This window comes from Triticum dicoccoides, chromosome 2A (genome assembly GCF_002162155.2).
Source record: "Triticum dicoccoides isolate Atlit2015 ecotype Zavitan chromosome 2A, WEW_v2.0, whole genome shotgun sequence".
Classification (NCBI taxonomy): Eukaryota; Viridiplantae; Streptophyta; class Magnoliopsida; order Poales; family Poaceae; genus Triticum; species Triticum dicoccoides.
In genome coordinates this window covers 565,638,118-565,653,734 of record NC_041382.1, presented here as the reverse complement: position 1 = coordinate 565,653,734, position 15,617 = coordinate 565,638,118, and the positions used below count along the sequence as shown (strand labels likewise).

Below are 15,617 nucleotides of genomic sequence, written 5' to 3'. Positions count from 1 at the left end.
GCATTACAGCGTGATTGTATTGCATACAATAAAGCGACAACCATATGGCTCCTGCCAGTTGCCGATAACTCGGTTACAAAACATGATCATCTCATACAATAAAATTTAGCATCATGTCTTGACCATATCACATCACAACATGCCCTGCAAAAACAAGTTAGACGTCCTCTACTTTGTTGTTGCAAGTTTTACGTGGCTGCTATGGGCTTAGCAAGAACCGTTCTTACCTACGCATCAAAACCACAACGATAGTTTGTCAAGTTGATGCTGTTTTAACCTTCGCAAGGACCGGGCGTAGCCACACTTGGTTCAACTAAAGTTGGAGAAACTGACACCCGCCAACCACCTGTGTGCAAAGCACGTCGGTAGAACCAGTCTCGCGTAAGCGTACGCGTAATGTCGGTCCGGGCCGCTTGATCCAACAATACCGCCGAACTAAAGTATGACATGCTGGTAAGCAGTATGACTTATATCGCCCACAACTCACTTGTGTTCTACTCGTGCACAATATCAACGCATAAAACCTAGGCTCGGATGCCACTGTTGGGGAACGTAGTAATTTCAAAAAAATTCCTACGCACATGCAAGATCATGGTAATGCATAGCAACGAGAGGAGAGTGTTTGTCTACGTACCCTCGTAGACCGGCAACGGAAGCGTTGACACAACATAGAGGAAGTAGTCGTACGTCTTCCCAATCCGACCGATCCAAGTACCGAACGTACGGCACCTCCGAGTTCTGCACACGTTCAACTCGGTGATGTCCCTCGAGCTCCGATCCAGCAAAGTGTTGAGGGAGAGTTTCATCAGCACGACGGCGTGATGACGGTGATGATGTTCTACCGACGCAGGGCTTCGCCTAAGCACCGCTACGATATGACCGAGGTGGAATATGGTGGAAGGGGGCACCGCACACGGCTAAGGAACGATCACGAAGATCAACTTGTGTGTCATGGGGTGCCCCCTTGCCCCCGTATATAAAGGAGGGAGAGGGAGAGGTGCGGCCGGCCCAAGGGGTGCGCCTGGAGGAGTCCTACTCCCACCGGGAGTAGGACTCCCCCCTCTTGCCTTGTTGGAAAAGGAAGGGGGAAGGGAGAAAGAGGAAAGGCCCCCCCTTCCTTGTCCTATTCGGACTAGGGGGGAGGGGGCGCACGGCCTGCCCTGGCCGGCCCTCCTCTTCTCCCTTAGGGCCCATGTAGGCCCAATATCCCCCGGGGGGGGGGGTTCCGGTAACCCCCCGGTACTCCGGTAAAATCCCGATTTCACCCGGAACGTTTCCGATATCCAAATATAGGCTTCCAATATATCAATCTTTATATCTCGACCATTTCAAGACTCTCTTCATGTCCGTGATCACATCCGGGACACCGAACAACCTTCGGTACATCAAAATACAAAAACCCTAATTACGATCGTCACCGAACTTTAAGCGTGCGGACCCTACGGGTTCGAGAACTATGTAGACATGACCGAGACACGTCTCTGGTCAATAACCAATAGCGGAACCTAGATGCTCGTATTGGCTCCTACATATTCTACGAAGATCTTTATCGGTCAGATCGCATAACAATATACGTTGTTCCCTTTGTCATCGGTATGTTACTTGCCCGAGATTTGATCGTCGGTATCTCAATACCTAGTTCAATCTCATTACCGGCAAGTCTCTTTACTCGTTCCGTAATATATCATCCCGCAACTAACTTATTAGTTGCAATGCTTGCAAGGCTTGAGTGATGTGCATTACCGAGAGGGCCCAGAGATACCTCTCCGACAATCGGAGGGACAAATCCTAATCTCGAAATACGCCAACCCAACAAATACCTTCGGAGACACCTGTAGATCACCTTTATAATCACCCAGTTACGTTGTGACGTTTGGTAGCACACAAAGTGTTCCTCCGGTAAACGGGAGTTGCATAATCTCATAGTCATAGAAACATATATAAGTTATGAAGAAAGCAATAGCAACAAACTAAACGATCAAGTGCTAAGCTAATGGAATGGGTCAAGTCAATCACATCATTCTCCTAATGATGTGATCTCGTTAACCAAATAACAACTCATGTCTATGGTTAGGAAACATAACCATCTTTGATCAACGAGCTAGTCAAGTAGAGGCATACTAGTGGCACTCTGTTTGTCTATGTATTCACATATGTATTATGTTTCCGGTTAATACAATTCTAGCATGAATAATAAACATTTATCATGATACAAGGAAATAAATAATAACTTTATTATTGCCTCTAGGGTATATTTCCTTCATTACCACCCTCGGATCGCCACATCAGGTGGCTGATCATCGGGGTGCTAGCCTGGACATTGTGGACTGTTAGGAATAAGCTTGTGATTCGACACATTCCTCTTCGTCGCGCTACTGACGCTCTATTCAAATGGTCTGGTTACTTACAGTTTTGGCGGCCGCTTAGCCGCTCTCAGGAGAGAGACGACATCACCTCCATCATCACCCAGCTTCGTGTGATGGCTCTCCGGATGGCTCCAGCGCTTCCCCCACCACCACCGGAGCCGGATTAGATCTTCTCCACCTTGCTACCGCCATTTTGTTTGTTGTGCGTGTCGTGCGCCTGTGTTGGGCTTGTTGTGCTGTGCCCATAGCTAAACCTGGGTTTTGTCTGTGTGCGTGTTTGTTGGACCTTTCTGCCGTGGCTTTATGAGTGTCTCTGTTATTAGGTTAGTATCTTGATAACTTTATGCTCGGTGGTTGCTTTATTTATAAAACGGGGCGAAAACTTTTTTCGGAAATCTTAAGAGTACAAAATTCCTTGAGAACGGAAATGCCAGACCTATAAAAATTCAAAAGCTTGGATCGTCATGTTCTTTGTCTATCACCTCCCAACGCCTTATCCTCCAGCTCGCGGCTTAAACCCCCTCTTTCTCCCTCGGTTCCCACCCCACCCCGCCCAAATGCTCCTCCAATTCTTCCCCCACCCCTCCCCTCCCATCCTCTCCCTCCCCGTCGCCACTTCCAGACCCCGACACCCTCACCCCCGCCTCCCTCCCGTCCGCGCCTCGCCTTCCCCAGAGCCGGAGCTCCTCGCCAAGTCCGCGCTCCGCCGCATCTCCGACAAGCTCCGCAGCCTCGGATACCTCGAGACCTCCCCGGAGACCCCCATTCCATCCCCGGCCCCGAGCGCCGACGCCCCGTCCCCCGGGGAGATTTTCGTGCCCACTCCGGCCCAGCTTCCTCGCCACCGCGTCGGCTCCACGCTAGACCCTAGCTGGTCCACTGGCGACGGCGAGGCGGACGCGGCGCGGCGCAGGCAGAGGCGGGGGAGGGATGCGGCAGCGGCACCGACGCCGCCGTCCGCGGCGGAGCTTACGCTGCCGCGGGATGAGCTGCGGCGGCTGCAGGGGGTCGGCATCCGGCTGCGTAAGAGGCTCAAGGTGGGGAAGCCCGGCGTCACAGAGGGGATCGTGAACGGGATACACGAGCGATGGCGCAACGCGGAGCTCGTGAAGATCAGGTGCGATGATATCTCCGCCATGAACATGAGGCGCACCCACGAGGTTCTCGAGGTGAGCACCGCACTATGGAACCTTGCTATGCGTTCCCAATTAAGGTTTGCTCGCTGCTTCTTGTGCACAGGTGTATCGCTATATGTGAGCATGCATTGGCTTTGAATGTTGAATGCCACTTAATGTTAGTGTTTGCCTTTTCTTTTTTGCGCGGTGTTAGTATTTGCCTTTGGACACCTATAGAATAGGTTGATAAGATGCTGTGTGTATACAGTATAGATGATTTCACACTCTTGATGTGAAATCTGAAATGTGCAGAATGACAGGACGAAATGCTGCTCCCATAACTTTGTAGTCATATGGCCAGGATGTGAATTTGTATATCTTGCGTGCTTGAAATAAATTAATCTATGAGTGGATTAGCATGCACATAGTTATCGCTTCACTATATATTTGAATTTGAATTCTAATTCCATTTAACAAAAGAAGTTTGTAACAAGAAAAATGCTGGTATCCAACTTGCAACTTGTAAAAAGAAGTTGGACCCAACTATTTTCATCTCAGTGTTATCCAACTTGCAATTTTTCATCCTCTGTGTGTTTTGCTTGATAGAGGAAAACTGGAGGCTTGGTTATTTGGAGATCTGGAAGCACCATCATACTGTACAGAGGAACCAACTATAAATATCCTTACTTCCATGACCAGCAAAAGATGGATGATTGTCTCAAGGATGAATCATCAGAGCAGAGCAGTTCTGATGATGATGATGATGATGATGAAGATCTTGGTTTTTTATCTGTGGAACAATGTAGTAGTGAAGAGGATGGTAAGAATGATACAAAAGATAGTATTCATTACAAAGATGAGGCTGTCGAAAATGTTGCCATAGTATATGGAGAACAGAGGAGTATAGGAGAGGAACATGAGAATCATGATATATTATCTATGGGGCAGAGTGTGGCCAGAAAGGATGACGCAAATTATCCCATGATATCCTCTAAAGCGCCTGTTGTTGATACACAGGAGGGTAGATCAGCAGTGAAAATTAATAGTGGAGCTGCAAACAAACAGCATGCAAGATTTCATATAGGCAAAAATGTAAATCCCCCTAGTGTGGTCAGACCTTTAGCTAGGTCTACCTTAGTTACCGGTGTTGGTTCTCCTAATAAGTTCCGATTACAGTTGCCTGGGGAGGTCAAGCTTGCGAAGGACGGTGACAAATTATTAGATGGGCTGGGTCCACGGTTTTCTGAATGGTGGGGGTATGATCCCATTCCAGTGGATGCTGATTTGTTGCCAGCTATCGTTCCTGGATTCCGTAGGCCTTTCCGTCTTCTTCCTTCAGGTGTACCACCCAAGCTAACAGATAGAGAAATGACTATCCTTAGGAGGCTAGCTCGTCCTTTACCCTACCACTATGCACTTGGTAATGTTCGGAAATTTTCTATTTTCTACCATCTTGGATTAAGTTGATGAGGACCACCTGTTATTAACTTTTCTAGTTTCCACTGTCTAGGAAGAAGCAGTAACCTTCAAGGATTGGCTGCATCCATGATCAAGTTATGGGAAAGGTGTGAGGTAGCGAAGATTGCGATGAAGAGAGGTCTCTGCATTGATAGTGAGCTCGTCTCCGAGGAATTAAAGGTAGGTAGGTGTTATCAATTCATTATATGCAATTGTACATTGCATTTTATATTCTCTAGTATTTCTTTTTGTGGTAAAACAGTAGTTTGATGATGTTGTAGGCCTTGTGAAATGTCTTTGGCTCAACAATGTTGGAGATGTAATATGTTTGTCTGTGTTCCATCAAATTGAAGTTGTACGCATCCTTGATATCATCCATGCCAACCAATGCGGTGTCATGAAAGGTCAAACCGTCAAACATTGTCTAGCTTGGACCTTCGAATAAAGATTAAGTTGATTAAATCAATCTTCTGCTAGGTCATCTCCTTTGTTCTTTTGGATGTCACCCACGAAAAGAAATTTAAGACTTACTCTCTTATTATGGACCATATCTTGGTCTTCCCCTGGTTCTTACTTGCCCTGACATGTATGACCATGATGGACCATATCGAGTGTTGCGTTGCTCCTGCTCTAGCTTTATATCCCTTGATGGTAAAATTCAACTGGTTAAATTTATTCTTAGTTCTCTGCCTTCCTACTAGGGCTGCAAACGAGTCGAGTTCGAGCGAGTTGGATTAGGTTCAGCTCAATTGGCACTAAAATTCAAGCGAGTTCCGAGTGAAGCTCAAGATCGAGTTGTAGAAAGTGGCTCGTTCTCAGCTTCTAGCGATCTCGAGTCTATCTCGAGCTAAATAAGATGATTTTTTTAATAATCTAGGATAATTTTCAATCAAAGTAGGTCAGAACACAACATAATAAACCAGTATATAATTCAACTTATTCTTTCTCAACTGAAGACTAGTACTTAAAAGTAAGAGAAAAAAACAAAGGTGCGTCTGCTCTCAAACTTTGGTCGAAATAACATGAAATTTAAGACATGACTGACCACATACCATATCGGAGCTAAATTTTCTCCGCACTTAATTAAGCTTCCATGTTTGATAGTAGGTAAAATGGAGAAAAGTCATACACAACATATGTCTTAATATATTTTTTGACTATCTATGCGGTAATAAATTATTCCATGTTTTATTTGAATATATATCAAAATTATGTAATATAATTATACGATATCAGGCTGTCGAGCTAAAATCGAGCGATCTAGTGTTGGCTCAAGATTAGCTCATTTCTCTATTGAGCTACATAAAGTGTTCATACTCAACTCATTCTTTTCGATTAGATCTTGAATCGAGCCAAAATATGAGTTGATCTTGAGCCGCTCACGAGCCTTCTCTTGCAGCCCTACTTCCTACTATATGGGCATACTCTGCTTAGCTGAAGGTGTAAAAGAAAATATTAACCTTTACTGACTTCACTTCCTATGGGGCAGACATATAGGAAATCCCTTGCTACCTGGAACATGGTGTGTGCAAGCTTAAAGGCAATGGGGGGCTTGCGTCACAAATCTCATTGTTCACAATAAGGCCCTCATGCTCAAAATCGCTTCACAATTTTTACAATAATATTCACTGGGTTAGTACTTAACATGGTTTGGCAGTACTGTAACAACAATAGCGTCCTTCCTCGCGCCCATGCGGGATCATTCTGGTGGCGGGATGTTTTCGGTCTGTGTGGCAAGTTCGAACGATTCATCAACTGCTAGATTGTGATAGATGACAGTATATCCTTCTGGCATGATCCCTTGGGCTGTGCCAATCCCCAGAAATCACTTCGCCAGGCTGCACTCCTTTTTCTTCCCTTCTATGCTCCTTTGTTAAACACTGTCTTCTTAACTTCCAGAGGCCAAGCAAGCTGCGAATATCCTTGACCCCCCACCCGCACCCCTTGATATAGCAGTAGAGTGGTGCGACCTTTCGATGAGATAGATGCCTTCAATTTGTGGAGGTGAGCCTCACGATCAAGGCTTCAGGCTGAGAGGATCGATGAGCCAAGCAATCGCTGAATCAGCCTTGCCAAAAGCCAAGCTGACCTGACCAATCTCCTAGGGATTGGTCCTATATGGTGCACGGTTGAGCAAGGAGGCAGCCGGAATTAGGTCAATCTGATGTTCAATTCCCCTGATCGCGGGAGCCTGGCGGTACACATGTAACACATTATCATATTCCTGCAAAAGGCTAGCCACAGCAGGAGGCAAAGAAAGTATGCACATGTTCAAATGGAATTATTTGCCCCCAACTTTGTACTATTCAAATTTTTAGCAAGCAAAACTGAACATTTCAGGCTAATTTTACATTCCTTAGAACTAGAATATTCTCTTTATGTGATGCAAGCTTCCTTGGACACAATGTGACTTTTACTTTTGGTAGGTTCATTACTCTCTCTATTGGCTCTCTGTATTTAATCTTCCAAATTAATCCCTCCATTCCTAAATATAAGACGTTTTGGCAGTTCAAATTGAACTGCCAAAACGTCTTATATTTAGGAACAGAGGGAGTATATTCCTGGCGCTTCAGAGATTTACAAGTCCCAGTATCTTTAAATGATTTTGCCGCTGCAAATGACTACCAAGCTCAAGGCCTTTGTTTAGCTCCTCCTTCGTGATTGGCTCAGACCTGAGATATGCTAGTCTGAAGAAACTACACTGGCATTATGAGCTCCTCATGCGTGCTCCGTTGGCTTGGCGCTCTGGAAACTTGTGGTCACCTGTTCTTCAATTGTCCTTTCAGCAAGGCCTGCTGGCATTTTCTGAACATCCATTGGCCTCCTCCGACAATACAGAGCAGATGATCCTAGCTGTCCACATCACTTTCTCCCAGCCTTTTTTCTTCAAAGTCACAATTATGGTGACCTGGTACATCTGGAAGCAAAGGAACAATAATTGTTTTGACCAGATCCATCTTAGATTCGCTGTTTGGAAGAACAACTTCATGAAGGACATCCAGCTGCAAGTATAGGCTCAAAGAGGAGGCTAGGTCACCCCTGCTAACCTGGATCGACTCTCTGTTTTAGTCTCCCTGTACATGCATGTTTCCGTATAGCCTAACCCTAGTGGTGCTTTGTACATACTGTACACAAGTTGTAAAATTCCTTCTAATAAACTTGCTGTCAAGGTCTCCCCTGCAGTCTTTGATTTTTTAAGTTAAACTACTGCAGCCTAGGACTCATATGTTCTGAAGCATAACTGTTTCTCCACTCTGTGGAAACTTAGCTGGTTCATGTCTATGGCACATTATTTTTTCTTCCAGGGGATGCAGTTGATTATCATCGTAATCAACTTAAGAGGTTAGCAGACAAGTTACCACGAGTTTGTGGGATCAAGTCCCAGAAAATCCACAAATAAACCCACCTAATTAGTTATTAGTTGTGCTTGAATGGCAAACATTAGCCACCAGTTGTCTGCTCGTCACTTTGATATATGTGAGATCAGACATAGGCAAGCATACTTTATCTCCGAGTTTCTGGTGCTCGTTGTGGACATCAAACTATTGAAGAGCGGGGTGCTCGTCGCTGTTTTTTCCACCCGTTGAAACTGGCTGTTTGAACTAAATGTTGCATGCATGCAGTTCAAAACTTACACTATTGACCATGCTTTCCTGGTTTGACCAAGGAACACAAAAAAGGCAGAAAGAGTTTAATCCAAAGATCTGAAAAAACAATGTAATCCATGGTCTAAGAGTTTGATGGTTTGACCTAGCAACATGTTCTATTGATAGGTAAAGAGTACATCTGTACATGAGTGTCTGTTCCCAAACTAGAGGCTCTCGTAATTACAACTCAGCTATTACTCATGAACAAAACATGAACAAAAACTAGAGCCACACATGACCTTGTATACTTAAAAAAGCAAAAAAACAACACCATCATCTAACTCCAACACTATGTTATCGGAGTCAGAAAGTAGAAGTAAACCTGTGAAGACCTTCTAGCTTTACTTTTCTCTACAATACTCTTGAATTAACATCACAAGACACTACTCGCTATAATCTTCATCTCAGACCAGAAAGGTAAATTACAACTGTTAAATTCTTTATCTTCCAGGGCTTGACTGGTGGGACCCTTTTATCAAGGGACAACGAGTCAATTGTACTATACAGAGGAAAAGACTTCCTCCCCCCAGCTGTCTCTCTTGCAATAGAAAAACGCAGAAAGCATGACAATTCCATGATCAATAAGCCCAAGCCTGAAATTGAAGAAAGCATACCTACTCAAGATGCTTCTGAACTGAAGATGGCAAATGATGCCTCGGTACACGGGCATGAATGTCATGAAGAAAAACATGAAGGCGAAACTTCTGTTACAGATTATAGAACTGAATCTCTAAATACAGTTGCCCAGAACATGGAAACCAGATTATCTCAGGTATTTTTATTTAAATTTACCTGTTGCTATCTCTTTGTAATTTTGATGTCCTTCTATTATTTTTAAGATCCCACCACATAATACATATAAACATATTTCCAGGCTATAGCAGAGAAAAAGAAGGCTGAAAAACTTCTTGAGGAGCTAGAAAAGGCATCTCGGCCTTCAAAAGCTGAAACAAGAGAGACCATCTCAGAAGAGGAGAGGTACATGTTGAGGAAAGTTGGTTTGCAGATGAAGCCATTTCTGCTGTTAGGTGATTATTCTTCTCAACCTTCCATTACACTGTGCACGTATGTTCTGAGCAATACCTAACTACTCCCTCTGTCCCATAATATAAGAACGTTTTTGACACTAGTGTAGTTTATTGAATTATTTTGTATGAAATTAGATTGAAAAGATATGTGTAATATTTTCCTACAAGTGTCATAGGGTTGCAGTTCTCATGTTAAAAGGGTGAATCCTGTCTGATTTTACGTTGCTTGAGGTGCCCAAATTTGAACTTGTTCTGTCATCTGATGCAATCCATCTGGAGAAGCTTCTCATTCTCTACCATCTTATACCTCCATCGTTTTTGCAAGTATACCATCATAATGATCCATGTCTCACCCACATTAAAAGATATTAACAATATTCCTTACTCAACTTGTACAACCTGCGGTAATGATAATAAATAGTGTGCAGTACTTGTCTGTCAACACATAATATGAAATCCTAGTCCCTAGTAGAATTTGAATGACTAGACAGCATGCTGTTTGCTGGGATCATTTTAAGAAGGTGTGAACTAGGTAGCTAGGGTGCCGTTCCTATAAAAAAATCCTCTTCCGTTTCTATCTTACATTTTTATTATCTCTTCTAATATCATTTTTTCTATTGACTTGCAGGAAGGAGAGGAGTTTTTGATGGAACAATTGAAAATATGCACCTTCATTGGAAGTATCGAGAACTTGTCAAAATTATGTGTAAAGAACACAGCATGGAAGATGTTACATATGCTGCTCGAACACTAGAAGCTGAGAGTGGTGGTATTTTGGTGGCAGTGGAGAGAGTGAGCAAAGGACATGCAATTATAATGTATCGAGGGAAGAACTACCAGAGGCCGTCAGCTCTCAGGCCAAAATCTTTGTTGAATAAAAAAGATGCTCTGAAGCGTTCTGTAGAGCTTCAGCGCCACAAGGTGAAACTTAAATGCATTTGTTTGTGATGGACTTCTCGTGAGGTTATTTTTTAGATCCTGATATAAGCATCCCTTGTTTATTTAGTCCTTGAAGCTTCACGTGCTTAATCTATCAAAGAACATCGACTACTTGAGGGGTCAGATGGTGAGTGTTAGTTCAACGTCAACTGTTATATTTTTTGTTGAATGATGTGAGCTTCTTTGCTAACCAGAACACAATATTTTTAGCAAATGGAGGGTCATGCAGTGGTTTCGTCTGATCAGATGAACTCAGGCCATGAAAACAAAGGCATACATGATCTCTGTGACAACTCTGGAACATTAGGGGAGACAAGCAAAGTAAACATTTTTAACTCGCATGTAGTTCTATTGCAGCCTAGTGGTATATTCCATCATGTGCCTGAATATGTATTTATGTAAATATGCATGGTCAAGGAAGTGCCTGAAGTTGCTCCCGAGTGTTTTGAGCCAGAGAGCGAAGAGTGCAGTTCAGGTGGAACAAATAGAATCTTGAATACAACCAAGTCTGGAGTTCCTTTAGATGATACACAGGTCTATAGTCACTCTTCCTTATCAAAAACTCTACTTTGTAGTTTGATGATTTTTCAATGAATTATGGTGAACTAATGAGGATACTGCACAACGTATTTGCAGAACAAGTTATGTTTGAACGAGCTTATAGATGATTCCTCTGAGGCTTCGAGGCCATGCCTGAATGAGAATTCAAGTTCTGCTTCATCAGATAATCAGATCGAATATGTGAGTTGTTAGTGTTGTCTACCCATTGGATGTCTTTCTTTTGTTCCCCGGTGATTCTGATGAATTGCTTTTGCAGCAAAATCGGCTGAGCTTTCCTGTAGAATGCCATTCAGACAGTGGTAGCGAAGAGGATTCCAAAGTCTTCAAAACCCTTAGCCCTTCCCAGGCACTGGATGAGCCAATATTGGACCAGACATATACTCCTCACTTGCCTTCCAAAGCTGCACCTCTATCAAATCGGGAGAGACTTGTGCTAAGGAAGCAAGCTCTGCAGACGAAGAAACGTCCAGTACTTGCCATTGGTATCTTCTTAGCCTTATTTCCTACATTGTCTACCGAACTTCAAATTACTATGCTGAGCATAGCATCTGGTTCCTGTCGCAGGGAGGAATAATGTCATCACCGGAGTTGCAAAAACAATACGGACACACTTCAAAAAGCATCCTCTTGCTATTGTGAATATCAAGAACCGAGCAGATGGAACTCCAGTTCAACAGCTGATATCAGAACTAGAGGTTTGTAATCTGCAACAGAGTATTGCTAGATCCGAGGCACTCTAAATTAAACTGAGCTTCTTCGCTGTTCAATGGAAAAACAGGAGGCGACAGGATCGGTTCTCGTGTCACGAGAACCAAACAAAGTGATTTTGTACAGAGGCTGGGGAGCGGACGTGACCCAGACAAGTTCCAGGGAGGACGGCACAAATGAGGGCGAAAAGGAGGTGATATCACCACAGCTCCTTGAAGCCATTAGATTAGAATGTGGACTGCACCCAGGTGAATCACAATAGCTGGATCCTAGACAGCCTCCTAGTTTTTTGGGAAGATGATCCTCCTATGTTGTGGAAATACAGACGACATTGATTCAGTGTATTCTCATCCTCCTACTTGTAAATTTTGTACGTATGTCTGAGAAGCCTTTTGAATGAACTTCGCCATTAACCAGAATCAGATCTCGTGGAAACTCTCAGCAGCCGGAATCCGACAGAAAATTGAAACTGCTGGTGCCATCTGCCGGAATCAAGCAAAGATGCGAGTGGCTGAGCAAACCCCTTCCCCCCATCATTGTGCTGTTGAAAAAGACTTTCGCTGATGGCACAGTACACAGGCACGACGATGCTGCGACAAAAGGCAATGATCTGTTTGCTGATTTGCCCGGCTCTACCGACACCGAGCCCTGTTGTTCCCATTGACAGATTGCCCGGCCCGGATGCCTGACCACTTCTTGTGTCCTCCGCAGGTTGTGAATTCGACTAGAAGCGACTTCTGATATTGGATCCAGATAGGTGCTGTCTCTGATTGTACTAGACTTTATTTGGTCGCCGGTCATTCGGTTCACGGGCTAATATTGAAGCTACTACTAGCCTGTTAGGTAAAACCATCGTCCTGAATCAACTGATTGGCCGTGTATCAGGTTGGCACGTTATTGTTACGAAAAATGGTTACAAATTCTACACTTTGCTAGTCACATCTCTTTTTAAAGGACGGGACTAAAGTGCAGTGATGTATTAGGGCATGCACAATTGTGTTATTTTATAAGTATCTAGATGTGCTTTAGCAAAACTGATTTTATAAGTGCTGTGTAGGATAAATACTAAGGTGGAGCGATGGAAAAAAAATTATCTTCTCTTAATTAAGAGATGCAGAATCTAATATTTTTGAAATTGAGCTCACTGGACTTGAGCAGTTAGAAGGCGCCTATAGATTGGATCGATGAATCTCAAAATGCTAAGAGATGATCTCTTAGCAAAGATATCTCTCACCACATTTTGACCTTGTGTGACTTCGCTCTTTGACGGCTTGATCCTTTGTGTGTGTATGTTGGTGTTGATTGTGTGCACTTTAATTGTACAATGACCGGTTGTATGCTCATCGTGTTTGTATTACATTGATGCTTCGTTATGAGTTATGTAAAGAACACCCGCCCCCATGCAACTCCATCCATCGATGATGGTTGTTGCTCCGATGCACTGGTCATGGGGCCCTTAGCATGACAACTTTGTCAGGGGCACACAAAATGCTACAACAACGTAAAACAAAATTTCTACCGTGCAACCAAAAACATATTGTTGGGATAAGGAATCGGGTTGATATCGAAATAAGCTCTTAGGTGTGATTGTTTGGTCCCTCTTACTACTATCAATAGTTTGAGTACCCTCGCGTTCTATAAACAAATATAAGTCGTTTTGACAGTTTAAATTTATAAACTGCCAAAACCGTTAAATTTTGGACCCAGATATCTAGCTAATGTTAGATTTTTAGGCATGACAAATCGAGCGTTTTTTATGATAAATTATGTTTATCGAAGGTGGCAAGTTTAATTGGCGCCCATGGCAAGTTGGCCTGAGTTCATATTTTTGCTAGAAAATTGTTGTGCTCACTAACTAAATATCATCCATGCATCAACATTAATTGCCATAAAAAAGTTTGATTTGCCATGCCAAAAGATCTGATGTTAGATTTTTTATCATTTTCGTAAATTTTTACATAGGGACTATTATATTCCTGGCTAGGCAGTATCTCGATGCGGACAGCATCCTTTTATGATTTTATCCACAACAGCAAGAAGGAAAAGACAGCATGGCTATGCTCATATACGCTACCCTGAGCTCGTACTGCAGTGCATCTTCACAGCCGTATCTCTTTCTTTTTACGCGAATCACGGCAGTACTGGCTCCTTTTCCCAACAGAAAAACAGTACGAAAAATAAGAAAGCAGAGCACGGCTTTCGCCTTTCCAACCTTTACAAAATCCAGCTTTAGCGCTGCAAGAGGACAAAGCCGCGCCTTTTGTCCAAGCCTGCATGCGCGCAACGGGAGTATGCGTAGGAGTACGTAGGAATTGCTTTACCTGACCCCGACATCGCGGGCTTGGAATCTTTGCTACAGGAAAGGATAGAAAAAAACTTCTAAGGCCAACTCCACCGCGCGACCATGTCCGGTCCCGTCTGTTTGGGGTAAAATGGACAAAGGAGACGGCCCAGCGCGCGACGGTCCGAACTCATCTTATCCGTTTTGTATTCGGGTCGATCCATTTCGAGCGCAAACTTGCGCCGGGTTTGAGTCGCGACGGACACCAAACGGACGCGCGCCTTGTCCGCGTCGGGGCCGCGTGGCAGGCGGCCACCTACCTCCCACCCACCCACATCAATGCACACGAGCGGGCGGCCCCACCTGTCATCCGCACGTTGAACGGTCGCCGTCCTTCTTTAAGTGGGAAGCGTGGACGGGTCGTCGTCCACACTACCCCACGCCATCCCGCGGCCTCCTCGAAACCCGACAGCCCCAGTCCCAAACCCTAGCCAACACCTCGCCGGCCGCCCTCCCGCAGCCATGGGCTGCAAAGGCAAGCACGACCGCGAGGCTGGTTCCTCGTCGGGACGCCGCCGCGGCTCGCCATCGCCACCACGCCGCCTGCCTTCTCCATCGCGCCCACGTCCGCCGGCGAGCGCGACCGGCATTACGTCCGCTCGTCGGTGTGCCGCCGTTATTGGGAGACGAGGACGCCGCTCCCCTAGAGCGACGTCCATCTCCCCAATAACTGGCATCTCTCCGCCGACCGGGTCCCGATCCCGCCGGTCCCGACGAGTGGCCGTGCGCGCAACAAGGAGATCGAGCGCCGCCGCCGCCTCCTTCCCGATGACTTCTTCTACGACCCCAGGTACGTCCCCGACTCCGGGCTCTGGGACACCTGGTTTCGTGACGAGCACGACACCAGGCGTGCGTCGTTCTTCGCCGGCACCTCGACGGGGCCGCGGCGGCCACGACAGGAGCGCGGGCGTAGGCGGGTGCGCGGCGTCACGCCCACGCCGTCGCCTTCGCCGTCTCCATCGCCACCACCACCTCCTCGCATGACGGAGGAGGAGGAGGCCCGTCTCATGGCGCGTGTCATGGAGGACTCCATGTACACGCACGATGAGTGGCAATGGGAGGGCCTGGAGGAAATGACGGCCCGCTCCGCTGCTGGCGAGGTAGCCATCTCGAGGAGGAGGAGCCGGTGGCTGCGTTCCAGCAGCTGCTGGGCCAGGGGTTGGGCTGGTCCTGCACTGCTCCGGAGATGGCCGCCGGCGTGGGCGTGAACTGGTGCCCCACTCCGCCGCGGTCACCAGAGCGGGAGGCGTCGCCACGGGAGGAGGTGGTGCAGGCACCTCCGGCCGTCCAGCCCGCCCCCGTCTACCACGCACCGCCGGCCCACATGTGGACGCCGCCGGCCTACGTCGACCTCGTCAGCGACGACGACGACACCGGCGTCCAGTGAAGACGGCGACGGCCACGACACCGATGGGCGCGGCAGGAGCGCGCGGGAGGCGTTTTTTTATTTTGTT

The 15,617-nt window shown here is 45.8% G+C and overlaps 1 protein-coding gene across 1 annotated transcript; it reads left to right on the top strand.

Moving 5' to 3' along the window:
* Positions 1 to 2,923: 2,923 nt before the first annotated feature.
* On the top strand, positions 2,924 to 12,241 carry LOC119355411 (CRM-domain containing factor CFM2, chloroplastic-like). The gene is made up of 13 exons (XM_037622214.1): positions 2,924 to 3,535; positions 4,088 to 4,901; positions 4,992 to 5,119; positions 9,038 to 9,358; positions 9,461 to 9,614; positions 10,243 to 10,535; positions 10,621 to 10,680; positions 10,764 to 10,874; positions 10,971 to 11,087; positions 11,190 to 11,294; positions 11,371 to 11,596; positions 11,679 to 11,809; positions 11,893 to 12,241. The coding sequence occupies exons 1-13, from the start codon at positions 2,924 to 2,926 to the stop codon at positions 12,082 to 12,084; spliced, it is 3,264 nt and encodes a 1,087-aa protein (XP_037478111.1). The 3' UTR covers positions 12,085 to 12,241.
* The last annotated feature ends 3,376 nt before the right edge of the window (positions 12,242 to 15,617 follow it).